Source organism: Aegilops tauschii, chromosome 4 (genome assembly GCF_002575655.3).
Source record: "Aegilops tauschii subsp. strangulata cultivar AL8/78 chromosome 4, Aet v6.0, whole genome shotgun sequence".
In the NCBI taxonomy this organism is placed as follows: domain Eukaryota; kingdom Viridiplantae; phylum Streptophyta; class Magnoliopsida; order Poales; family Poaceae; genus Aegilops; species Aegilops tauschii.
In genome coordinates this window covers 10,740,615-10,767,062 of record NC_053038.3, presented here as the reverse complement: position 1 = coordinate 10,767,062, position 26,448 = coordinate 10,740,615, and the positions used below count along the sequence as shown (strand labels likewise).

Below are 26,448 nucleotides of genomic sequence, written 5' to 3'. Positions count from 1 at the left end.
CAACAAGAGTTCTGTTCTTGCGCTCCACGACGCCATTCTACTGAGGTGTGTAAGGAGCAGATAACTCATGAGTAATACCAAGTTCATCAAGATAGTCATCAAGAGCAGAATTCTTGAACTCAGTTCCATTGTCACTTCTGATGTGCTTGATTTTCACACCGAAGTTGGTTGAAGCCCTCGAGGAAAATCATTTGAAGACTTCCTGCACTTCATGTTTGTAAGTGACAATATGTACCCAAGTGTAACGAGAGTAATCATCAACAATAACAAAGCCATAGAGAGATGCATCATTTGTGACTGCTGAGTAATGGTTAGGACCAAAGAGATCAATATGAAGCAATTCAAATGGTCGAGTAGTGGTCATGATAGTCTTTGCTGGATGCTTAGCCTTGGTCATCTTTCCAGCTTCACAGGCTCCGCATAAGTGATCCTTGAGGAATTTGACATTCTCAATGCCAATGATGTGCTTCTTCTTTGCAAGCGTGTGCAAATTCCTCATGCCTGCATGACCAAGTCGTCGATGCCATAGCCAGCCTTCTGAAGCTTTTGCAAGTAGGCACACGGCTGGTTGCGGTCCTGTAGAGAAATCAACAATATACAAGTCTCCTCTCCTAAAGCCTTCGAAGACTTTGGAATTGTCAGCTTCCATAACCACAACACAATGATACTTGCCAAAGACAACAACCATATCAAGATCACAAAGCATTGAGACAGACATAAGGTTGTATCCTAAGGACTCGACAAGCATGACTTTGTCCATGTGTCGATCCTTTGTGATCACAACCTTACCTAGACCCAATACCCGACTTTTGCCTTTGTCAGCGAAGATGATATGCTTCAGATGCGATGGTGATAAGGGAGCATCCATCAATAGATTCTTGTCACCAGTCATGTGATTTGTACATCCACTATCGAGGACCCACTCAGTGGCTTTGGATTGATCATCCTGCAAATGAATTAGTGTAGCTTACGAACTTCATATACTTCATCAGTGAAGAATATGACATCACAATTCATCAGACCAATTTCATCAAGCAATGCAACAGTTAAAACAGTATGAGGATGTGAGAAATGAAAGTTCATTTCTTCATGATTAGCCTGCGTCCTTTCAGGCACTTTTCAGGTCTCCAGCAAATTCTTCAGACGTTTGAGCACGTCTGGAGACTTGACCCTGCATAAGAGATTAGTTCTTTTTCTTCACCACCCACATCTGAAGGGGCGGCAAAGAGTTCATCACTCTGCGAGCTCCATACGAGAAAGGTGGCATAGAAGCCAATCCATTTCGTTTCACATAAGAGGAGTTAGGGTAAGCATATGAATAAGCAGAGAAATTCTTCGAGGACTTATGAACATAATGATTAGAAGAATAATGCTCATATTCATAGCCCTTAGCTCTTCCATGCGAAACAGAGTTGTTAGCACGATGATGTTCATATGAGGACTTTGATCCTTTTGAGGAATATGATCCACGTGAGGAATTCGATCCGTATGAGGACTTGGATCCATATGAAGAATTTGGTCGATATGAAGAATTTGATCTGGGGTTCCTATTCTTCACAGGTGGTGTCATGAGGACATTCACCTGGAGACTTTCAAGGCACCTTTTGGGAACCCAGATTTTCTTCATAGGAGAACCGTTCCTGCAGTTAGTGCCAACATATCTAGCAAATACTTCACCATTCTTATTTTTAAACAGTTTATAGTTGAAGTCAAATGACTCATCAGAAGAATGAGAAGATTCGCATGTAAAGCCAGATAAATTAGATGGATCAACTGGAGGTCCCTTTGCAGCAACCCATGAGGTTTTGGGGTACTGCTCAGGCTTCCAATATGTACCATCAGCATTGAGTTTCCTCTCAAAGGCAATACCCTCTTTCCTAGGGTTCCTGTTGAGGATCTGCTTTTTAAGCACGTCACAAAGAGTCTGATGCCCTTTGAGGCTTTTGTACATGCCTGTCATGTATAATTCCTTCAGCCCTGCATCGTCAGTGATACTAGCAATGTCCTCAGATGAGGAATTAGTGATAGCAGAGACAGTTGAAGAATTTGTAGCATTAGAAGCATTTGAACATTCAGGTGAAGAATTAGCAGATTCACGTTCAATGCATTTCAAACATGGAGGAACAAATTCTTCCTGAGCAGCGCTGATTTGTTGAGCAAGTAATGAATCGCGCTCCTTCTGAAGATCTTCATAACTCACTCTTAGCTTCTCAAGATCTTGCTTTCTTTGAAGAAATTCATAAGAAAGCTTCTCATGATCAGATAAGAGAGTGTTACGATGACCTTGAAGGTTGTCAAATCTAGACTGAAGTCTCTGAAGATTTTCAGTCAAGGTTTTAGTGCGATCCATTTCTTCACCCAACATATCATCACTTTTATCTAGCATGTTTTGAACCTTTTCCAAGGCCTTTTGTTGTTTAGTGGCAATACAAACAAGCTTGGTATAGCTAGGTCCAAAATCATCATCAGATTCATCATCACTAGACTCGGATGAGGAACATTCGGTTACCTTTGCACCTTTTGCCATGAGGCATGGTGCAGAAGATGATGGTTCAGGTTCGAAAGTCATCGTTTTGAGTGATTCCTTGAAATCCTCAAACCAGGGATCATGACAAGTTCGATGACCTTCATAGACGTCAGAGATTCGGTCCCAGATAAGCTTCGCATTGCAAAGATGCATAATGCGCCTGAATTCATCTCTGGATAGGCAGGAACAGATGATATCCTTCGCCATGATGTCAAGTCGAGTGTACTTGCGAATATCATCAGTGTCCGCCATCTTGCATAGATCAGTAAGACCAATCTCAGCGACGGTCCACCGCTCGCTGTTCAGTGCCATGAGGCGCTTCCTCATCATGGCCTTCCACTTGGGATAATCATGACCGTCAAAGATGGAGCATGTCACTCTCTTCATACCTGCGGTCGACATAACTAAAACTCCAGGCGGTTAAACCAAAATCACACAGAACAAGGGAGTACCTTGCTCTGATACCAATTGAAAGTGCGTTATATCGACTAGAAGGGGGTGAATAAGCGATTTTTTGAATTCTTCACTGAGGAATTTGCGGGTGAGGAAATTTCTTAGCGAAGAACTACTTGCAGCGGAATAAGTACTCAAGAGTAAGCATAGCAGAACATAGGCATGGTCATCAGGATGAAATGAAGACAAACACAGAGTACAGAAAGTGTAAACACAGGATGAAGACAAACAGACTGAAGAAATTAAACTGAGGAAATTGAGAAAGTCTTCTGTCAAAGTCTTCAAACACAGATATGACAAGCACACAACACAGTAATGAGGAAATGAAAGAGCTGAGGAAATAAAACCAGTAAGCTTGGTGAAGACAATGATTTGGTAGACCAGTTCTAACTGCTGTCTCAGTTGTACATCTGGTTGGAGCGGCTAGGTATTTAAACCTGAGGACACACAGTCCCGGGCACACAGTCCTCATCGTATTCTCCTTGAACTAAGGTCACACAGACCTCGTCCAATCACTCGTGGTAAGTCTTCAGGTGACTTCCGAACCTTCACAAACTCGGTCACTCGGCGATCCACAATTCCTCTTGGATGCTCTAGACCATGACGCCTAACCGTCTGGAAGAAGCACAATCTTCAAAGGTAACAAGCGTCGGATCCACGCATGATCAATCTCTTCAGTGATGCTCAATCACTTTGGGTTTGTAGGTGTTTGGGTTTGGGTTTTCCTCACTCGATGATTTTCGCTCAAAGTCCTCGGAGGATGGGATGCTCTCAAATGACAAATGTCAGTTTCTCTCGGAGCAGCCAACCAGCTAGTGCTTGTAGGGGGCGGCTATTTATAGCCTAGGGAGCAACCCGACATGATAAGACATAAATGCCCTTCAATGATATGACCGTTAGGTGGGTAGATATTTTGGGACAGTTGGCGCATAGCACAGCAACGGTCGGAAATTTGAGTATCAAATTCCTCAGGGCTATCATGTTCCTCATAGTGTAGGCAATCCGCACTGGCGAATTCCTAACTCCTCAGTCAGAACAAATTCCTCGGAGACCAGAAGAACTTCGTCTCTGTCACTCAAGAATACGACTGAACTGTATGAGATTTCCAATGGCTTCACTCGAAGGGATTGGTAGGTGTAGGATTTTGAGTTGAGCATCACATGGAAATTTTTCCTTAGTATTTCCTCGACCCCCTTTAACAGTACGGTGTTTCCTATGACTCAAGAAAGAGAAAATGAAACTACGAAAACAAAAGTCTTCACGCTTCATGTTCCTCAAATGAATACCAAGTCTTCAAGGTCACACCAATTTCTTCATTTTCAAAGTCTTCAGAAATCCAAAGTTTTCAGTCGAAGAACTTCATTTTTAGGGGTCGACTTTCTCTGTAAATATCAAACTCCTTATAGACTTATAGACCTGTGTACACTCATAAACACATTAGTCCCTTAACCTATAAGTCTTCAATACACCAAAATCACTAAGGGGCACTAGATGCACTTACAACAATGCTCCCCAAGAAGCCACTAGGGCCACCGTATTCTCCTCACGCCCTCACACAATGCGAGATGCCGTGATTCCACTATTGGTGCCCTTGAAGGCGGCAACCGGACCTTTACAAACAAGATTAGGGCTCTCTCCACAACTTAATTGGATGCTCCCAACGAAACCACGGAGCTTCGCCACAATGGAATGTGGCTCCGAGGTGACCTCAACCGTCTAGGGTGCTCAAACACCCAAGAGTAACAAAATCCACACAAGAAAGTATGGGGGAAACAAATATCCTTTGGTGGAAGTGTAGATCTAGGTCTCCTCCTTCAAACCCTAGCAAATCAACAAGTTTGAGTGGCTAGAGAGAGATCGGGCAAGAGAGTTTGAGTGACATTAATGGTGGAGTGAGAGAGGTAAGAGGTAAATGTGGTAGGTGAAAGAACCCCTCTTATATAGCAACCCAAAAAATCCAACCGTTACTGCGTTTTCTGTACTGCAGCGGTACAACCGCTCCTTGTCCCGGGACTCACGGTTTACCTGCAGAACCCTACCAGGCGGTACAACCGGGCGACTAGGCGGTAGTACCGGTTAATGAGAATAACCGGACCAACCGCCCAGCTACCGCTCAACCACCATAATGAAACAGAATGGAGTCACCCATGAGTGCGGTAGTCAAGCGGTACAGGACCGGTGCAACCGCTTGGCCTTGGGTGCTTGGGCGGCTAAGTCATGAGCGGTAGAACCGCTCATGTCACCGGTTGTACCGGTAAGCGAGGAACAACCGGACCAATCGGGCCACCACCGCCTGAGTACCGTATCAAAACAGAAAGTTGACCGGTACTTGGGCGGCACTTGGCCGGAACAACCGCCGCAGTCTTTGCTAAGCATGAGGGCCGGAATTGACTGAGGGTTATTTTTGCAAAATTATCACGGTGACATGCTTTTTCGGACGGAGGGAGTATTGGTTTTGTATTGTATATGTTAATATGTTTCTCTATAAACTCTATGAAAGTTTATAAAGTTTGACTTTATACAACGCCATGACATTTTGTACATAAAGCAACCAAGCAAAATGAAGGAGCAATAATAAATGTTTTTTTTGTGGTGATCATTTTGTACACAAAAGCAATCCCCAAGCAAAATGAAACGTGGAAAAAGAGAGTGTGATCCCACACGCCTATTCCATCGCATCACCACACGTTTCACGAACCAGAGCCCGGTTGCACTAGACAAGCTGCCCGCGCCGCATCACCACCTTCCATTTCCCCATCTAGGGTTGCGTGAGCCCCGCCACCGCCGGCCATGTCCGACCCGGCCTCCGCCCAGGGGCCCGACGCCGAGATGCGCGACGCCGCCGCGGCAGCCGGCGACGAGGACGGCAGCGAGGACGACGCGGAGGAGGAGGAGGAGGAGGAAGAGGACGATGAGGAGGAGGAGCTGCCACCTGCCGAGGAGCCGCCGTCGCCGGCGGCCCCAGAACCGGTCTCGGCCTTTCCGGGGAACCCGAACCAGCTGACGCTGCTGTTCCAGGGCGAGGTCTACGTCTTCGAGTCCGTCACCCCTGACAAGGTCTCCTCCCCCCTCGCTCTGTGTTCATCCATGTTACATGGAAGCGAAAATCTCACGCGACCGAGCTAGCAAATTGATGCGTTTGACACTCATGCGCGGGAATTGCATACTTAATTTGATGTTGAGATTTTCGGTTTAATCATTCTAGCAAGGCGTGTTGCTGTATGATTGATCAGGGTTAGTGCAGCTGTTCTGTGCATATCTCACCGTTTGCTTACGGTGACGAGCACTGTTACATCGGCCGAAACAAATGGCTCAGATTGGTAGTATGATGCTATTTGTTTTGGTTAGAACTTGAAAATATTTTCCTTGGCCACAGAGTTATGAACTTTAATAATGTCGATAGGAAACTAGGCTAGTTTTTATGAATTGAACAGTACATAACCTCAGTAGCTCACAATAATGGGTTACTTCCGTACTGTACCACTGGCAGAAGCTTAGTCCTTGCGACTTTTGGCAGTTTGCTATCAACTCATAGGGTTTCTTGCCGTAAACCAAGTATGTGATGGCTTGTAATGACTACTTTTTTGTTGTTTTAAGAGGGATTTGTAATCATTAGTTGCTATGGCCATACTTGATATTACCTATATCCAGGCATATAGAAAAATCTGTTGTTATATTCAGATTTCGATTCGGTACTCCTTGGTGCCGTTCTGTTTTATCAAAGTTGAAGTCCTTTTTCCAGGTTCAAGCTGTCCTGTTACTGTTAGGAACTGGTGAAATTCCACCCGGTCTATCTGCCATGGTTTTACCCAGTCAACGTGAAAATAGGGTACGTGGAAATTACTCGGCTGCATATATGTTAATCAACAATGTTTGTCCCTTTATGATGTAATATGTTAGCATTCTTGTGCAGGGTTATGAGGATTTACTTCAGAGGACAGACATTCCTGCAAAAAGGGTTGCTTCGCTCATCAGGTTCCGCGAAAAACGCAAGGGGAGAAATTTTGATAAGCAAATACGCTATGCTGTACGCAAAGAAGTGGCACACAGGTTTGTACCTAGCCTGCCAGATTTGTCAGTTGTGTATTGTACCACCAAGTATTATCAGTAAAGCCGTGAATGAACCATACACCATGGCATAGTTTACTTTGGATCAGTCATAATCCTTATCATTATATCTATCGAGGAACTAGTTCATTAGTTACTGCATTAGTCAGACCCATATCATTGTTGTGCCTACTGCTTAATCAGACCCATATCATTGTTGTGCCTACTGCTTAATCAAACCCATATCATTGTTGTGCCTACTGCTTAATCAAACCCATATCATCGTTGTGCCTACTGCTTAATCAGACCCATATCATTGTTGTGCCTACCGCTTAATCAGACCCATGCCATTCATGGTTCGAAACCAGGTGACCTTGCAAGAAGTGATTCTAAGATGACCAGTTCTTTAATAGGTTCTTATGTACTGTATGTATTAGATCTTCTAAATTTTGACATAACCCTCCTTTCCTTGGAAAGCACAGGCGGATTTTTTGATACCTTGACAAAGGGAATATATTAAAAAAATGCTGGATACCCGAGTTTAAAAAAGATCGCATAAAAATTTAGTTTCCAGAGTAATTTTTTTCCTTCAGAAAAGGTAGGAGTCAGGGTTTTGTGTTATCTCTCTTTTGCTTGCTGAAGGACTAGTAAGCTGTCATCTGTTCTCCGGGCCTTTATTTTTTTACAGTTATTTTGTGCTCCTTTGTGTGGATATATATTCACCAGTATCCACCTTACTGTTCCTTTTCAAAAAAATCCACCTTACTGTTGTTGAAAAAAAGACTAAGACACTGTAAATGATGTACACAGATATGTTAAGTTTACAACTTTACATCCATTTCGACAGTTAAGTATGAAAAATGCTGTAGTTTCAGAAGCATTATATTGGAGGAGATATTGTGGCCCCCAGTGTTTCCTTAGGCTTTAGTTCATTTGAACATGTTGTCTTATCCACCCTAGTTTGTCCTAAATCTTCAACCAAGGGAACCACACAATTTGTTCTATGTTGTGTTTGCTTGGTCAAAATTTGGTCCAACAAATATTCACAAGGAAGAAAAGCTGAGACCTTGGTTGGCACGATGGTTGCCATACACCACTGTCTGATAGCATACTGCATGCTTGTTGAGGAATATAGTGATCTGTGATCATCAGGGTAGATGCTGCAAGGCATGGCTGGCTAGAGGCTAGGTTGGGGAATATAGTAGTTCCTATGAGGTATAAAAGGGAAGATAGATCCTCTGGATGGCATCTGTGGGGAAATTAGGTTCAGAAAATCCTGTACATCAGACGTCAAGCCATGGTTCCAACTTCCAAGTAGCAATTAGTTGTAAGGAACATCACATGTCTTAAGAATCTGATGCCCATATTTCTAACTAATCTCTCAGGATGCAGCGTCGGAAGGGGCAATTTGTTGGAAGAGCAAATTTGGAGGGGGAATCCCCTTCTCCAGGCTGTGATCCTGCCTCCCAGGGCTCAGGCCAAGATTTCCTGTCTCGAGAATCAAAGTTGTCTTATCTTTGATCACTTGATCCACTTTTTCTGTCGTTATGTTATTGAACGGGAAAGGGATGACCCCTTTTCCCCCATATCATACTTGTTACAGGTGTCAGAATTGTGGCACTAGTGAAAAGATGACACCGGCAATGCGTCGTGGTCCAGCTGGTCCAAGGACTTTGTGCAACGCTTGTGGACTGATGTGGGCCAACAAGGTACAATCTCATCCTTAACATGCTAGACTGTTATTTTTTCTTCCTTTCTGATAGATACAGTATGATGCATGTTTTTTTCTTCTTCTTTCTTAATGTCCTAAACAACCCCTTTCTATGCCTCTCATGCTTTAGCAAACACGGTAATGTTTCAATGGAGGTGGAATTGCATTGTGTGGTTGCAAATTGAAACAACCATGTCTTAACAACATCATCTTAACACCATGCTTGCTGTGATGGTGTCACAGGGCACATGTTAATGCGACTTTGTTCTGTCATCTTGTCCCAGTGTTGTGGACTTGCAGCAATGGTGCATGCTTGTTAGCAACTTGGTGGATAAGGATCCATTGAATATTTCAACCGAGTCATGAAGACATGGTTAATTCAACTATGCTGCCTGTTGAAGTTGTCACATATTTAGTTTTCAGTTTCTCCCTTGTTACTTCCTGTAGTCATGGAGGTATGTGATATGCCGATGCACTTGCTTCAGTAGAAAAGCTCCGAGGTTTCTATGGCTGCGAGACGTCAGAACCATAAATAAGCTTGCAGAAAGGAAAGAAACTGTTACATATGAAAAGAGATGGACCCTATCTTTCTCATTGTTTCAGCAGTGTTAGATAAGTTACTCATGTGCTGCTATTGTCTCTAATTAAGAGCGGAAAGAAACGTAGAAATGGGTGGTGGTGATTCTCTGTGCAATGGCCGTCTTCAGTTTTCAAGATTTAATTGTCTTTTCTGACTTCATGCTTGCGCTTGTTGGTTCCGCCATTTTGGACTTGCAGCTATTTATTTCTGTATATTGGATTCTATGCAGGGCACACTGAGAAGTTGCTCCAAGGCAAAAGTTGAAGCTCCTATGCCTGCAATTGAGCAGGTTCGTTTCTTCGTCATCACTACTGCCCATCCATTGGGTGATCGCCGCTTTCTATGCACACCGAACCCTGAATCTTTCCATACCCCTCTTAGTGCAACGCCGCTGTCGCCCAGTGTCAGACTGGAACCGATGTCAAAGCACTGCCGGCTCCGAACAACTACGGCGTCGCTCCAAGCAAGGGCGAAGCGTGAGCACACCCTGTTGCTTCCTTTTCAAGCGAATCAGGCAATCGATTAACTCTGACTCTCTCTCTCGTCTTTTGCAGCATGGATAACAGTGTGACTGCGAACGTGACTGCTGCTGCGACAGGAGGAGCGCCGAAAGCGCAGTCAGAATAAGTTACATCGACATTTGATCATCGAACCCAAAAGACCCCGAATTCATCTCGTATAGCCAAACTTCGCAAGGATTCGCTAATCAGGAATACTGATTGTCATCAAGTGTACATCAAAATACTGATTGCCAGCGCCAGATATGTACGTAACTAACATAAGAGCGTCTGATCGACTCGATGTTGGCATTCGAGGCGCGTTTACATAATCACATTGATCATTTTACCATCTTCGTCTTCATGGGACTCTCGGGTTGCTTTTCTGATTCTGAAGGGAAGTTTGTTTGTTCGATTGTTCGCCGAGCCTTTTTTTTTCGCCCTCCTTTGTGCTCCTCCCAAAATAGACTTATGCAGTTGTGTGTACTCTTGTCTGTCTAACAACTGTCCTAGCACATCAGCCTATCATTTGTCTGCCCTTTGCGAGCAGCGCATACCGAGAATTGTGTTGTCAGATGTATTTGTTCCCCGTATTTGCATATGTATGCCATCTGGATACATGATGAGAAATAAGTATGAAAACATTGATCAAAGTTGATGAATTGTGATTTTAGAAGATAATCTACACACACTACATCATAAAATGGAGTGAGTATCTTTGGGAAAATCACAAGACGCAGCATTAACTTTTTGTGATTATTCAATTTCTTTTGGTCAAACTTAAGACATGACGACCCAGTCTCTCAAATGTGCTCATACTGGTAAGATGTGTGTGCACGCGTGCATAGCAATGAATGCGTGTGCGTGTGTGTTTGTACTATGTAAAAAAACCCGGAAATGGTAAACATCTGACCTCGGATTTAATTTTTTTTGAACACCTCCGAAATACCGAGCCGACATATCATCTTGAAATTTATTTTAGTGAGCGTGACAATTCCCGGCAGAAAGGCCGAACACGGCAAGGATTGGCCATATGCTTGTTAAACTAAAAAAATTGTCATCCTTACGACAATATAATTTATACCATAATAAAGTGCGATTTGCCGTGCCTAAAAATCAGACGTTATCGAAAGAAACAAATATTCAATTTGTTTTGAGAGAGATTTTGCAATTTCCTGCTCGGACCGTCCTTTTCCCCAATCTTGTATCGCCCACTCCCCGGCAGCCCACTCGCGGACGGACGCGTCCATCTGTCGTCTCTCTCGGCTCACGCGCCACGGATGCAGAAGCAGCCTCCCTCCACCTCCTCGCCGCCGGCGATGTCGGTCCCGCCCTCCGGCCACCGCCAGGTACCCCCTCCCCCCCCCCCCCCCCCCTCGGCCTCCTCCGCCCGTTCCCTCCCTGACCTAAACAGTTACCCCGCAGGTGTCGCTGAGGGGGTCCAGCGCCAGGGAGATCACCCGCGACGCGCTGCTGCAGAAGGTCTCCGAGGAGCGCCAGCTCCGCAGCCATCTCCGACGCGCCGCCGCCGCCGCCCTCACCATCCAGGTACCCGCCGTCGCCGCACCCGCCCCCCCTCCTCAGCCGCCCACACCTGTTGCGTGCGACTACACCTGACCTGACCACCACCCACCAGCTCACCCGCGCGCCTAATTCTGTCTGAAATCCCGAAATCTGATCGCTCCTCATGACCATGGGTTGTTTGCTCAGTTTATTTTGCTATAGACTTTGGTGGATCTGGGCTACGCCGCGTCTGCCTGGCATAAACAATTGATGTGAAGAATTTGGGGACACTGATTTGACTGGCCTGGCCTGAGTCACCTAGGGAGATTTCTGGAATGCTGTTGTAGTTCTGGTTCTGGCCAGCGGTTCGTGAATCCTGAGTACTAACAAAAAATTTAGATGCACATTGAACTAGTAACAAACAATCTTGACCTGGGCACAGGTAGGTTTTAGTGTTGCTGGCGCCGAATCTAGGAGTTGGATTCAGGTTTGCGCACCAGCGTCCTAACGAAGAGACTTGAGATCAGTGGGGTTTTCTACTTTGAAGTTAGAATGAACTCCAGATTCCAGAAGCTGTGCAGAAATCCTAAGACCGTAGTTTCAATTACGCCGCAACCTACCCCATGTTGGATAAACTATTGAAGCGGAACTACTCGCTGAGTTTTTGGTAATTGCATCGCCCTAAAGAGTTTGCTAGGCTTGACTCGCTGTGATTCTCAAAATGTTCGATCGTGAGATCCTACTGAACTACTCAGAAACTAATAATAGGTTTCAAGCAAGAGCAGTAGCAATTCACATTGTCTTAATTAATCTCAAATGACGATTTAAAAAGAAGTATTCACGGTTTCATTGTTCATCCTATTTGTTTATTCACGGGTATCAGAGTAGATGACGTAATTATTATACATAAGAGAGAAGCTTCAATGGTTCTATGGTTCATGGGTATCAGGGTATAAGAGAGAAGCTTCACTGGTTCATCCTATTTGTTTATTCACGGGTATCAGAGTAGATGACGTAATTATTATACACAAGAGAGAAGCTTCAATGTTTCTACTGTGAACGGTGAGCTTGTGCTTAGCTTGAGCATATCGATAATGCTCATACGGCTAGCAGAATCTGATGTTCGTGACTAACACCACGCAAAGACCAGTGATAATGTCAAACATTGATATTGTTAGCCTTTTCATTTTTGTGGCCGACCTTTTTGGCTGACACTGACAGAGGATGAAGTTGTTGGTGTAACTATTCTGGAGAGGGCTAAATAACAACAGATGGATGAGAGATGTACAGCTTTATAGCAGACACTGGGAAGAGGAAGTTCTTGAGAGCTACATGGGGGCAATAGAATTGAACGACATGGCTATGTATCTGCTAACTTCCCTTTATGGGCAACTGAATCGGCACTTGTGGTGTTAACACCTTCTGATTTTTTGTTTAATGTCCCTCTATACAGACATCACTGGAAGGTATTTGATGTTAAACACCTTCTGAATTTTCTAGTAAGTTGATGGATCTGGAGGCCCTAACAAACTGGAATATTTAATAAATATAACGAAGCATGCCTTTGGTGATCTGTCAGTAGATTATTTTATCGTTTATCCTTATAATCATATCCTGAAGCACCTATAAATCTGTAAATTTCTTCATGTGTTTTTCTGCCAATCATGAAGAAAAAACATAATATAAAATTCCCAATGTAGTCAAAATAGATGCGACAGCCCTGTCAAAGTGTTCATGTAGAGCTGCATAGGTGTTGTGCTTTGCTTCAATGATTTTGGTTTGTATACTCATATAATGGATTGCCCTGTTACTGTTTTACTTCTGCCAGCGAGTATGGAGAAGGTACCATCTTATCAGAAAGGTTACAGAACAACTTCATGAAGAGTGGGAAGTATTAGTAAACCAGCTTGACATCAACCTGACAAATCAATGGATATCGAGCAAGATGCTTAGGCCATTTCTTTTCTTCATTACTCAGCCATCAAGCTGGTACAAGGGGCAACAGACCAAGACTGTGAAGTCTATCTCAAGATGCTTCAAAATCATCTTGAATAGCATAAACTCAATGGGTATGCCTTTTTACAAATCAAACTTCTGCTTTCAGCGATTCTGGTATGTGTGATCCCTGTATAGTATATAGAATTTTTGATCCCTGTATGGGGATGTCCTAGTTTACAATAAATTAATTTTAAACTTAAGAGAAATAAACTACTCCCTATGTTTGTATATGCGAGGCGTATTTTGACCTACCCAAATTCATGCTTTGACCAATAATTTAATTAATAACATGTGGGCTATGTTTCACAAAATTGATGCCATTGTATTCATATTCAAAATTTCATGATTGTTATTTGGTACTCCGCCAAGGCAACCCTTTGTCGCTGATGCTCTTCGTGATTTTCATTGACGTCCTGAACACTTTGATTCAGCGGGTAGTCAAAGACGGGTTCCTGCAGTGCCTCACTGCCTCACCAACCATCATATTGCCTTGAGCGGTTCCCTCTTTGCCAATGACATTGTCATCTTCTGTCACCTAGACGCTCAGGATCATGGCACGATACATGAGCTGCTTCGTTTATTTCTCGATGTGCTCCACTGCACCGACCCAATGCCAGCCTGCGGCGATGAAGCCATCGGTGACGGCCTGTCCTGCCCCATAACCAATTTCCCCATCCCATATCTAGGGCTGCCGCTGTCAGTTCGGCAAATTCCATCATCCACTCTCCAAGCGCTGGTTGATCGGATCGCAGGGAAGTTCACTACCTGGCGGGCAGGATGTCTAAAAGGGGTAAAGCTTGTGCTGGTCCGACACGTTCCTAGTACCATGCCAGTGCATATCCTCCTGGCCATGGTACTAAATCTGTCGATTTTCAAGAAGATTGACTGTATCCAACTCGAATTCCTCTGGTATGGTCAGTGGGAAATTAGTTGTCGAGTGGAGGCCAATGTTTCTCAACTGACAGCTGGTCTGCTGGCTGTTGGCGCTTGGCTGATTACTGATAGAAGCTTGCCAGCATGCATATTTGAAGATAAAGCAAAATTATTACATGTTTAGTGCAGAATGTGATGATATCAGCATCATGTCAAAGTGCAATATGGTAAATTAGGCTGAGCATAAAAAAATTGAACTTGACTAGATTCAGGTTTGCTGCAAAACACACACAAATTGGGCACACACCTTTAAAAGATGCACTTTCCTTTTCAACTGACATGTATCTTTTCTATGTAGATCAAAGCAAAAACTTCTGTTCCTTTGCTGTGGGTTTTCCAGAAGAGAGGTCTATTTGGCTTTATCAGGCAAAGAAGCTGATTTCGCTGTGCTCTTGCATCCTTGCCAGGTGTGATCATTGTTGTTGTAAGGATGTAAACATGGTTGAAATTAGTACTCTTACTATGCGGTTGGCCATCTCATTAACTGATTGCAAAACATGGAAAAACTTAACAAGTGAGAATACTAGAGCTGCTGATGCCTCTGTAGAGACTTTGATTGAATTTATTGGCACAAGACAGAGTGGTACATATAGGTGTGTGAGGAGATATATAAAATGTTTTGGTCCCCATGTTACCCCAGGGAAGATAGATTCTGCGATTGCACCAGATGACCAGCTCCTGGTTACTGCTAGTGCAGTGACTCTTGCATTGCGCCCTTTCAACTCTACAAGAGCAGACATGGGTGTTGATCTAACTGGTGCTGCAAAGGAATACTTCACACTTATACTCACAATTCCGTATATTTGCAAACGTCTGCCGCCTCTTCTCTTACCTGCTCTAAAACACATATCTGTACTGCAACCGTCTCTCAGCATTTTACTGGTAAGGGTCTTCTAATTTTGATATGGACATAGGCATTTGGTATGCTGTTGCATTAATTTTGTATAGAAGCTTTTGCTTTCCAAGGAGTCAGACATTGAACTAATAAATTCCTGTGTTTCTGACATGATAATGAGTTGCTTTATCCGTGTAGTATTCCTCAATGGTTGCAACTTGAAACCTGTATGATATAGTTGATCTGCTAATATTTTTCAAGTGGTAATTGTTTTATTCTTACTTTTTAGTTATATAGTCTGTTAGTGGTCTATGTACTGCTGTATAATTTTTTATGACACTAGCTATTAAATTTTAATTTATCATGCCAGTGGTTAATGTTAAGTGAACCAGTTGCAAATTTGTGAAAGATATTATTCCATTACCATGTTCTACCCATCTGCAAGTCCCTAGGCCTAGTATTTCTATATAGTGACAACTCATCACTGTGGCATCTTGGTTAAAAAGTTGATTCCATTGTAAGTGCAGAATTGTAGTGTCCTGACACGTTCATCCTTCTAGGGATACAAAAAAGTTCACGATTTATTTGGTGTGATTTTTTTAAATATTGGAATTTAAATGTCGAACTGATCAAGCCATGGCAGGTGGTAGCAGATCTCGAAGGATAAAATATTTGAAGAAATAAGTAAACTGGAGCAGTCAGAGGTTTCTAATGTTGATAACAGTACCATTCCCTACTGTGGTTGGGCTCTTGGAAATCTTATAACTCTAGCCACGGAGCATGATGATTTATCCAATTCGGGTTGCTTCATTCAAGGGCTAGATTGTTGCCTATATGTTGATGCTATTAACTGTATTTCCCAAAACTTACTGAAATGTTTTGAAGAAAGCAAGGGAATGCTTCATTGTATTGATGATAGGGCCACCAATAATACATCAATTACTGAAGAAGCTGACACCAATGATAGCTGCCGCACGAAAACATTGTTTATGGACCTTCTAAAGCCAATTTACCAGCAGTGGCACCTCAGAAAGCTATTGATATTGGCAAAGGAGGATGTTCCATGCGACAGGGAAACCAACCATGACCTAGACCAAAGGCAGGTTAAACGTCGGAGCCTAAAGTTAACAGATATTATATGCTTTTACTATTACATGCTCAGAATTTTCTCTTCCCTGAACCCATCTATTGGTCCATTGCCTATTCTCAACATGCTCTCATTCACCCCGGGATTTCTTGTTGATTTGTGGGGGACATTAGAAATATCAATTTTTGGCCAAACTGGCCAAAAATCACAGGAACCTGAGCATGTAAAACAATTGGCTGGAAGTAGTTCAGGTGAGCAAATATCCTCCACAAGGCAAAGACGGAATACCAAGGACACACCAAAAAAGTGGGCAAATGTGCTCCATAAGATTACAGGAAAATCAAATGATGCAGATGACACCAATTTGAGTGACAGTCTGACTTCTGAGAATTCTAATGATGATGCATTAATTTTATGGGATATTGAGACTATGAGGCAAGGATCTGAAGGTATCGGGAAGGATGTAATGCACATGTTGCATCTGTTCTGTGCAATATATGGACATCTATTACTTGTGCTAGATGATATTGAGTTTTATGAGAAACAGGTAATATTGCCTCATCCACACTCCATCTTTCTGTCTATTTCTCTATACCAATGTATTGATGATGTGCTTTCCCTTCTCTGTTTCCACAGATTCCTTTCACTCTAGAGCAACAACGGAAGATTGCATCAGCACTCAATACGTTTGTGTACAACTCTTTCCTTCAGAATAGTGGAAGCGGCAACAAGCCTCTTATTGACGTGACTGTGAGATGTCTTAATCTACTCTATGAAAGGGACAGCAGACACAGGTTCTGTCCCAGTTCCCTGTGGTTGTCACCCGCCAGAACTGGCAGAATTCCAATTGCAGCTGCTGCCAGAGCCCATGAGGCAGCCTTTGCTAGTTTAGTCGGAACTACTTCAGGAATTCCTACCCGCAGCTCTGTACTTACCACAGTACCACATGTATATCCGTTTGAGGAGAGGTATTTAACTGTCTAGGTTTATTCATTGGCCCTATTATGCTTGTATTGCAGTACATAACTGAATGCATGCACATGGCTGAACCTAAAACAAAGTACTTCTTCTGTAAACCAATATAAGACCTTTTAGATCACTACTTCAGTGATCTAAAAGGTCTTGTATTAGTCTATAGAGGGAGTATATCTTAGTGTATTTTATGGGATTGCTCGATGAGTTGCTGCATCAAATTTTACACGTAGGGCATATTTTTTAGTATTGTAGCAATTTTATCCGATACTAATTATTCTTAACATCATTTGATGTATTTTACTCAGAGTGCAGATGTTTAGAGAATTTATTGAGTTAGACAAAGCATCAAGAAGAGCTAACGGTGAAGTCTCTGGGCCAGGTCCAGGATCCATCGAGATAGTCATTCGTCGAGGTCATATCGTTGAAGATGGATATAGGCAGTTGAATTGTCTTAGATCTAAGCTGAAATCTTGCATTCATGTGTCGTTTGTCAGTGAATGTGGCCTCCCTGAAGCTGGTTTGGACTATGGTGGTCTATCAAAGGAGTTCTTAACTGATCTGTCCAAGGCTGCCTTCAGTCCAGAGTACGCCTTCTGGGAAATTACAAGCCCTTTAATATTTGTGTCTCCAATGCAGAAGCTTTGATACTATTTTTCTTCTTCTTCTTTGAACAGATATGGACTGTTTACACAAACATCAACATCTGATAGTAGCATAATTCCAAGCAGTTCTGCTAAGCTGTTGGACAATGGCATTGATATGATCGAATTTCTTGGTCGAGTTGTCGGCAAAGCACTCTATGAGGGGATCCTCTTGGACTACTGTTTTTCACAAGTATTTGTGCAAAAACTTCTAGGGCGCTATAGTTTTTTGGATGAATTATCAACACTTGATTCTGAACTTTATAGAAGTCTAATGCAACTCAAGGTATTCTAGTATTTTATTATGGTTCCTTTAAAACGCTGATCAAGTTAAATGTTGTGAGCTTTATGGGTATTTCAAAAAGAAATTCTTAGCATGCTGTTCCAATCTTGAAATGTCTAACCATTTAGTATGTTCAAGATAGGTAGATACTGGAACCTCTAGCAGTCAATACCAGGGATTTGAAAGCTATTTTAGGAATAGAAACCGCTCCATGGTTGATCCTGGTTCTCAACAAGTGTGGCGATAGCTCGAGAACCGCAAACATAATTTTGAATTCAAATTTGCAAACCGGTCAAACTGGACAAAGTTAAATTTTGATTTTCGAATCGGAGTGGTCTGGGATTCTCAGGGAGCACCAAAATATTATTGACATTTTTCGTCCGTTTTCTGAACCCTAGTCAATACCATGCATTTATTACAATTCAATGATTCATCATATAACTTTGGCAAATGTTTCCTCGTCTATTAAGCCTCAGCAAAATTTGTTGTGGTTTTTTGGATTAATAATTCTGCATTGACTCGTACGACAATGGTAGATCTCCCTATAGATAGACTAAATATGGCATTTAGTGAGGTATCTTTCTGAGTAAAATCTGATGGACACATTTTGACAACAACTCTATACTTGGTTTTCCATCAAACAGCACTATGACGGGGACGTCGAAGAACTTTGTTTGGATTTTACTCTGACTGAAGAGTTAGGCGGGAAAAGAATCGTGCATGAACTGAGACCGGGTGGCAAAAATATCTCTGTCACAAATGAAAATAAATTGCACTATGTTCATGCGATGGCAGACTACAAGCTTAACCGCCAGGTTTGTTACTAAACTCATATTTGTAATGATTTAAAAGCTTTTATTCTGTATCAGTAAGCAATCTTCTGATAAAATCATAAACCCTGCAGATACTTCCGTTTTCAAATGCATTTTACAGAGGACTCAGTGATCTCATCTCACCATCTTGGTTGAGCTTGTTTAATGCAAATGAATTTAACCAGGTAACCCTCTCATTCTTTGTTGATACTACTGAACCTGAATTGCCCTTTACAGATGATCCTCGAAGCGGATTTAAAATTCCTTAAACTGTAATTATAAAGATAAAATTCTGAGATTATACAGTGGGTGTGTCTAGGTCTGTATATCCCTCGGATGCAAATATCAACATTTAAGATCAAAATTATTGAGTTTGCTATATTATGTTACAATTTTATAAATCAAAATTATTGATTGAAATAGTAGAAATCAAAATAGTACTTTAAGTTGAATCTGAGAATACTAATTTTGGGCCAAGGCCCAGAATATTAGTAATCTAGTGATAATGATAAGCCTCGAAAGTACTATATGGTTGACATGTAGGGACATTTGAATATATACACACCCCTTGCTAAGATAGTACACTTATGCACTTAAAAAATTCTTGAATATTTATAGTATAAAAAGTTAAAAACATGTTATATGGTTAGAGTATGTGAACTTTACAAGGAAAAACAGCTATAAGTCTACTTTTTTTTTTGTAGAGCTCTTAATTGCATGTGCACAAATACTCGGTTCTTAAAATATAGTATTTGCCAGCTTCTATTTCTGCTATCGGCGATAGCAATTGCAATTTAGTAGTTTGCATTCTTACGCCCCTGTTTACAGTGCTAATGTATGATTGCCACATACAACAGTTACTTTCAGGTGGATCTCAGGATTTTGATGTTGATGATCTGCGGAACAACACCAAGTACACTGGTGGTTATACCGAGTCAAGTCGAACTGTTAAACTCTTTTGGGAGGTATGTGCAGTTGTCTCATTTTGGCTATTTAACTCGATGCATCACAGACCATGGGGGTCCAAGCTTATATATAGGTACAATCGTCCAAAATCCATTGGACCAATAGACGGCACAGACTTTAGTATTGAGAGGGTGGTGCCCACGTAAATAACTTGCCAGTATATGAGTTGATTAGTAATGAAGTTGCTGATCACGTGACACTAGTCCCCAATCCCTTATTGAACTGCCAAACATAAACTACAAGAAATAGTAGGCAGGCGTTTACAGGAGATATAGTTCTCTTATGTATATAGCTTGATAGCTACGAGAATACTCTTTCTTTTGACCTGCCAGCTTTTCATACTGCTGAAGACTCCGGTGCCTTATGTTATTGCTGTCGCACTACACATTTCCAGGCTATTAGTAGCTTGTGGGCTCTTTTCTTTGTGCTAAAAAAATGGTATCTGAGTGCAATATGATGGCCCATAAATGCTTTGCTGCCCCCGTTGGCATGCAATACACAGAACCATCTGGTATAGCCAAATATCTGTTTTGCTGAGCAACTGCAATGCAAATATAATATCTTATACCATGCTGAATCGAAACGGTCGTAACAGCGTGTCAAGCACTGGAATATGCAGGTTATCAAAGGGTTTAAGCCTACAGAACGCTGCCTGCTACTGAAGTTTGTGACGAGCTGCTCGCGAGCCCCGTTGCTCGGATTCAAGTACTTGCAGCCTGGTTTCACAATTCACAAGGTTCGATCAAGCAGGCCGAGAAAAGCCTTTTGTTTCTCCCTCCCAGCAGCCTGGTTGGTATATTCAAAAGTTCCATGTGTCCTTGTTGCTGTTTACCTAGGTACCATGTGATGTGACCCTTTGGGCTTCAATCGGAGGGCAAGACGTGGACCGTCTCCCATCTGCTTCGACATGCTACAATACGCTCAAGGTACAACCCGCCGTACGGTACCCCTGTCTCGTCTTTGCGCCCTGCTGCTTTCAAAATATGCCGAAGTCGAGATTATTCGGCATCCTAACCTGTCCGAACAGCCCCACATTGGGCATTATTGACCACCACGGCATATAATTCTTCGTTTCTTTGGAAAATCGCTGCAGCTTCCGACGTACAAGCGGTCGAGCACGCTGAGGAGCAAGCTGCTGTACGCGATCAGCTCGAACACCGGGTTTGAACTGTCGTAGGTGGTGGAGGTACGTTTGCCATGCATGCTCTGCCGCTGTGAATAGATGGAGAGAGGCTCAGCGAAATTGTATCAGAAAGCTGAATATCTTGCCGTAAATGTATTGTTGTGCTTAATCACTGATTTGTTTTGGGTGGAGTGGATTGTCATGAGCCCATTGACCCCTGCCTATTTTAGTGTTTGTTGGACCCGGTTTTTGCCTACTTTTGTGGCTGATTTTTAACTACAGATTGTATATAAAATAAGCACAGCGCAAGACGGCGTGCAAATTGATGGAGACTTTCTATCGAAGGACTTGATTTATGAAATTGTTACTCCCTCCGATCCATATTAATTGGCGCATCTTTGAACATCTTGTGTTTCTTGACGCCTTCGTTAAACATTTTATTGATAATAATGCAACGCGGATAACTAAATAAAATTATCAAAAGCCTAGTTTCAGTGCCGCTATATCACATTACGGATCACATTCACATCACACAAAAGCACGGAAACACAGTAGTAGTTGAAAGCAAACAAAACAGCAGGAGAGATGATCCGGTAGTAGAGATGACAAGCAAGAAAAGCCAGGAGGTAAACGGACAGACATGCACAAGACGGTCGGTGCGGTGTCAGAGCGCCATTGGAGCGGCGAGGAAGGACTGAGCAGCTAGCTAGGAGATGAGCTGGAGTCCCTGGAGGAGCAGCGCGTCGGCGAGCACCTTGTTGGCGGCGTCGGTGGGGTGGAAGCCGTCCCAGAAGACGTAGCCGGTGGCGTTGGCGCACGTCCCCGGCGCCCCCTGGTGGCACAGCACCGACGTCTCGATGGTCCCCGTCCCACAGCACGCGCGCCGAGACTCGAAGAACCCTGCGGTGCAGTTCATCCGTCGATCACTTCATCAGTCAGTTCATCAACCATAGACACGTTAGCTAGGCGTACGTACGATCGGACTACCGATCACGTACGTACCGGCGCTCATGGGGTCGGCGACGAGGTTGAGGAGCGGGTTGTAGATGTCGAAGACGACGAGCTTGAGGTCCGAGTGGCGCTTCTTGGCCGCGTCCGACGCCGCCTGCAGCTTGGCGTTGAAGGTGAGGGAGTCGTTGTTGAGCCGCTCCACGCAGCCGCCCCCGCCGCCGCCGCCGAAGAGGGTGACGGACGCCGGCAGGCACCCCATGGGCGGCAGCGACGTCACCCCGATCCGCCGCGCTCCCAGCCCGTACAGCCTCTGCATGCATGCAACCGTTTAGTTCATAGTAGATGTCATTCGATCACACATCGTAGTACTAGTACCAGTACCAGTACAGTACGTTGGACTACGTACCAAGTGATCCAGCTCTTGCCTGTTTGTTTCTTTCTACTCCCTCCGTTCCTAAATATAAATCTTTTTAGAGATTCCACTAGGTGAACTACATACGGAGCAAAATGAATGAATCTACACTTAAATTGCATCTATATACATCCGTATGTGGTTCATAGTGAAATCTCCACAAAGACTTATATTTAGGAACGGAGGGACTACTACCCCAGGTGTACACGGTTGTATCTAGTTTCATGGATCATTTACTCCATGCAGTGGCTGTGTCTCATTACTAGGATCTTGCCGTGTCACTAGTCATAATGGGAGTAACTTAACTAGTAACATCACACATTTCAATACAAGATTGCTTATGTGGCAGCTAATTAATGAGGAGAGAGGGGTTTATGGTAACTTAGCTAGTTATTGTAACATCACACATTTCAAGGCATAATGAGTCTATAGCCTAATAAATGAACTCTTTCATGATACCACTCATATGTTACTACCCACTATGGAGGTAGTAACATAGACTAGTAACATCGGCAAGTTACTGCTCTATGTTACTCCCCACTGTGAGCAGTCAGCGACGTCTTCATGCAGGGAGTAGCAGGGCCGGTCCGCCGTGCATGCCGCCGGAGACAATGCATGCGACACGGTACGCCATATTGAAAACTAGTAATGGCGGGCATTGACCGTGGATGCAATGCGAGAACGGTCGCCTTGGCAGGGTCATGTGCGCGCGCGCGTGGTAGTAAATGGAGAGGAGGCATGCAGACGAAGGGAAATGTTGCAGGTTTTGCCTTGGCATGGACGTGAATCCATGGACATATGCGTCCATGCATGGTGCAGATGCATTTACGAGGATTGGTGAGGGAGAAGAGATGAGCACAGCAACAGGAATTGATTCTACGCGCTGTGCTTTCGCACATGGGTGCACCAGACCAGGATGAGTCTGATCAGGACAGGGGCAGCGGAGAAATTACCGCCGCCTCTGGGTGGTTACTGGTTGAGGCCGCCTACATTTGTGATGGGTGAAACATGCCTGTACCGTGCCCATGAGGTAGGGCTAGTGTTCCACACTGCTCGTCAGAAACCACCACCCATGTTGGTTGAGCAGCGGAGTTACTGAGGCCATTGAATCCCTCCCTGCGGTCCTATCCATCCATAGCCCCCATGCATAGGCGCCCTTCTAGTTTCAATCCATTTATTACACACTCTACTGCAGGTTATTCAATTGCCTGTCTACTCGAGATTCAAGTTTCACCATAACTCTCACTCTACACTCTAGTGCAAGGAAATATCACCACCTTTTAACTAGATTGGCTAATTTGAACGATGACTCACTATGCAGTAACCTCAGCATGCATTGCACCAGCACGTACTATATATATATATATATATATATATATATATATATATATATCGACTCAATGTTAGGGGAGCACTAGTTTGTTAAGAGGAAAGTCTATATTGCTTTGCAAAATGTTCTGAAATCCAGAATCAGTTTACCCCCCTAATTAACTAGCTAGCCAGGAAATAACTTGATTTTATCTAGAACTAGAACAGTCGAACAACTTGGTGCCAGCAACTGAGGGAGATGGTTAAATTGACCATGCATTTTCGATTCATCTAGTACTTCCATTAATTCTACCAAGAGCAAGATTCATGAACATCACATTTGTTTTTGCGGCCGGGGAATGAACGCCACTTGCTGCTTAGTGGCTGGTGATTAATTAGCACTTAGTTACCTCGACGAAGGCCGTGAATGGCTGCATGAGCGCGTCGGCGAACTGGTCGGGGGTGTAGGCGGCGGCCAGCATGGCGTTCACGTAGTAGTTCTGCACGTAGTCGCTCGTCCCGGCGCTCACCACGTAGATGGACCCGGACGTGAGCGCCGCCGCGCGCTTCTCGCCGGCCACCGCCGCCACCTTGGACTGGTACTCCTTGAAGTAGTCCAGCTGCCGCCCCAGCGAGATGGCGCCCTGCATCGTCCATTCATGCGCCCGGCCGTGCATGTCACCGTGTGTGCGTGCATTCATTTATTTTACACACACCTAGCTCAGAAATCTGATGAGATGAGTTGGTGACGACGTACGTAGAGCGCGGCGGTGGCGTCGAGGTAGCCGGCGGCGCCGGAGGCGAAGTTGGCGCCGTGGAGGAGGGTCCTGTTGTCGCTCTGCGCCTCCTCGCTCAGGTACGCCGGCGGGTACGAGCTGAGCCCCAGGCTCTCCACTGCGGAACAGTTCACCAGGATCGACACGTACGCACGCCATTAATTTCGTCATTATCTCATCCATTGAACCATCGAAGAAGGTGACAAGAAAACTAAGAGGACGGTCGGAGGTGAATGCGTACCGGTGTAGTCGGTGGCGAGCTTGCCGTTGCAGAAGCGGCCGGTGGGCGCGTGGGTGGCCGGGAAGTCGCGGCCGTAGGGCGGGAAGTCGGCGCGCACCAGCGTGGCCAGCCGGTTGTTGTTGCCGGCGTCCACCACCGAGTCCCCGAAGATCATCACGCCCGGCACCAGCGCCTGGCCCGCGCACCCCGCCGCCCAGAGCAGCACCAGCAGCAGCGGCGCCCACGCCACAGCGGCAGCCACCGGCGCGGCCATCTGGCGGTGCATTTTTCACGTACGCGCTAGTTCGATCGGCACACAACTAGTAGACGGGCGTGGTTTCGGAGGAGAACCAGGCGGTGGGTAGTAGATGTAGACCGACCGTGGGGGCGCTGTGCTGCTTTCGGTTGACAGACGCGGGCGGCCGGCCGGTGGTGTGGGTGCGAGCGTGAGTGTGGGTGAGGGTGGTTCTAAAGGAAGAGGCCGGAGGAGGGTGAGAGAGGGACGCGTGTACCGGTCAGTGTGGATCTCATCTGCGGTATTCAAGACCGATCGAGTTACTGCTGCCTTGGGATCGGGGGAAAACATTCATGACACAAATTAATATCCTAGAGGTGATAGACCTTTGGATCGGAGTAGGCTAGTAGATCCGGTGAACCTACCTTGTGCAGCAGCGGATGAACTCGAGCCGGAGGCCATCGTGATGCTAGGGCACACGGCGATGGCAGAGAGTAGGCGACGGTGGTGGAGCTTCCCGTGAGCACCGCGCTAACCCTAGATCGGTAGGGATTGTAGGTGGGGATTGTGGCAGCGATTAACCTCGTGAATAGCGCCCGGGCCCCCACCTCTGTTTATATAGCGCGGGTCACAGGGGCCCACCAACCATGGTTTGGTTGGGCGCCCCCGATCAGGGCGCGAGTCAGGGGCCCGTTCGACCCGTTGGGCTCGAACGGGAGAGAGATCAACCTAACATTCTCCCCCTTGATCTCAACTTTACTTTTAACTTTATACTTTCTAGTTTATCTGTTTCATCACATATTGGTACATAGAGCATGTTTCATCGTCACGGCTTAATTGCCGTTAGAATCATACAGCTACAACATACGTTATGTTCAGAAACAAATTCTGTTCCTTTTGGGCCTATCCAGGAATCATAAGGCTTTCCCTTAAACCCATGCCGGCTAAGTGTTCCTTGAACACATTGGGTGGTAAGCCTTTCGTTAGCGGATCCGCAAGCATATCCTTTGTCCTTATATGCTCGAGACTTATAGTTTGATCCTGGATTTTATCTTTCACAACATAATACCTTATCTCTATTGTTTTGGCAGCATTACTCGACTTGTTGTTGTGAGCATAGAATACTGCGGGCTGGTTATCACAGTACATCTTTAGTGGTTTGTGAATGCAATCTACCACTTTCAAGTGGGGTACAAATTTCTTTAGCCATATCGCCTGCCCCGTGGCTTCGAAGCATGCTATGAATTCTGCATACATCGTGGATGATGCAACTATCGACTGTTTGGAGCTTTTCCACGAAATAGCTCCCCCAGCGAGGGTGAGTATGTATCCTGACATGGATTTTCTATCATCTCCGTCCCCCGCAAAATCTGCGTCTGAATACCCTTTTATCTCTAGGGAATCACTTCTCCTGTATATTAGCATGTAGTCCTTCGTGCCTTGCGCATAACGCAATGCTTTCTTTACCATCTTCCAGTGCTCTAGGCCTGGATTCTCTTGATATCCACCGAGTACCCCGGTGATAAAAGCTAAGTCAGGGCGAGTGCACACTTGTGCATACTGTAAGCTGCCAAC

The 26,448-nt window shown here is 44.4% G+C and overlaps 3 protein-coding genes across 6 annotated transcripts; 2 read left to right on the top strand and 1 right to left on the bottom strand.

The window, feature by feature from the left end:
- Window positions 1–5,616: 5,616 nt before the first annotated feature.
- On the top strand, window positions 5,617–10,167 carry LOC109759258 (GATA transcription factor 18). 4 transcript variants are annotated; one of them, XM_020320158.4, is made up of 8 exons: window positions 5,617–6,037; window positions 6,723–6,809; window positions 6,894–7,030; window positions 8,413–8,532; window positions 8,631–8,736; window positions 9,548–9,607; window positions 9,700–9,794; window positions 9,873–10,167. In XM_020320158.4, the coding sequence occupies exons 1-8, from the start codon at window positions 5,771–5,773 to the stop codon at window positions 9,943–9,945; spliced, it is 945 nt and encodes a 314-aa protein (XP_020175747.1). In that variant the 5' UTR covers window positions 5,617–5,770; the 3' UTR covers window positions 9,946–10,167. The 4 variants fall into 4 exon arrangements, with proteins under 4 accessions (XP_020175747.1, XP_020175150.1, XP_020174536.1 ...); XM_020319561.4 differs by having other exon boundaries at window positions 8,413–8,535; XM_020318947.4 differs by having other exon boundaries at window positions 9,548–9,794.
- Window positions 10,168–11,006: 839 nt separating this feature from the next.
- Window positions 11,007–21,332, top strand: LOC109761933 (E3 ubiquitin-protein ligase UPL7). Its single transcript, XM_020321048.4, has 14 exons — window positions 11,007–11,164; window positions 11,241–11,363; window positions 13,147–13,387; window positions 14,548–15,131; window positions 15,738–16,718; window positions 16,808–17,139; window positions 17,452–17,730; window positions 17,821–18,073; window positions 18,715–18,885; window positions 18,975–19,067; window positions 19,740–19,847; window positions 20,468–20,584; window positions 20,685–20,774; window positions 20,942–21,332. The coding sequence occupies exons 1-14, from the start codon at window positions 11,096–11,098 to the stop codon at window positions 21,023–21,025; spliced, it is 3,525 nt and encodes a 1,174-aa protein (XP_020176637.1). The 5' UTR covers window positions 11,007–11,095; the 3' UTR covers window positions 21,026–21,332.
- Window positions 21,333–21,460: 128 nt separating this feature from the next.
- On the bottom strand, window positions 21,461–25,124 carry LOC109764761 (GDSL esterase/lipase At5g03810). Its single transcript, XM_020323573.4, has 5 exons — window positions 24,660–25,124; window positions 24,400–24,536; window positions 24,053–24,286; window positions 21,974–22,232; window positions 21,461–21,871 (listed from the first exon to the last, which is right to left on the bottom strand). Exons 1-5 carry the CDS (start codon window positions 24,922–24,924, stop codon window positions 21,678–21,680), a joined length of 1,089 nt encoding a protein of 362 aa, XP_020179162.1. The 5' UTR covers window positions 24,925–25,124; the 3' UTR covers window positions 21,461–21,677.
- Between the last annotated feature and the right edge of the window lie 1,324 nt (window positions 25,125–26,448).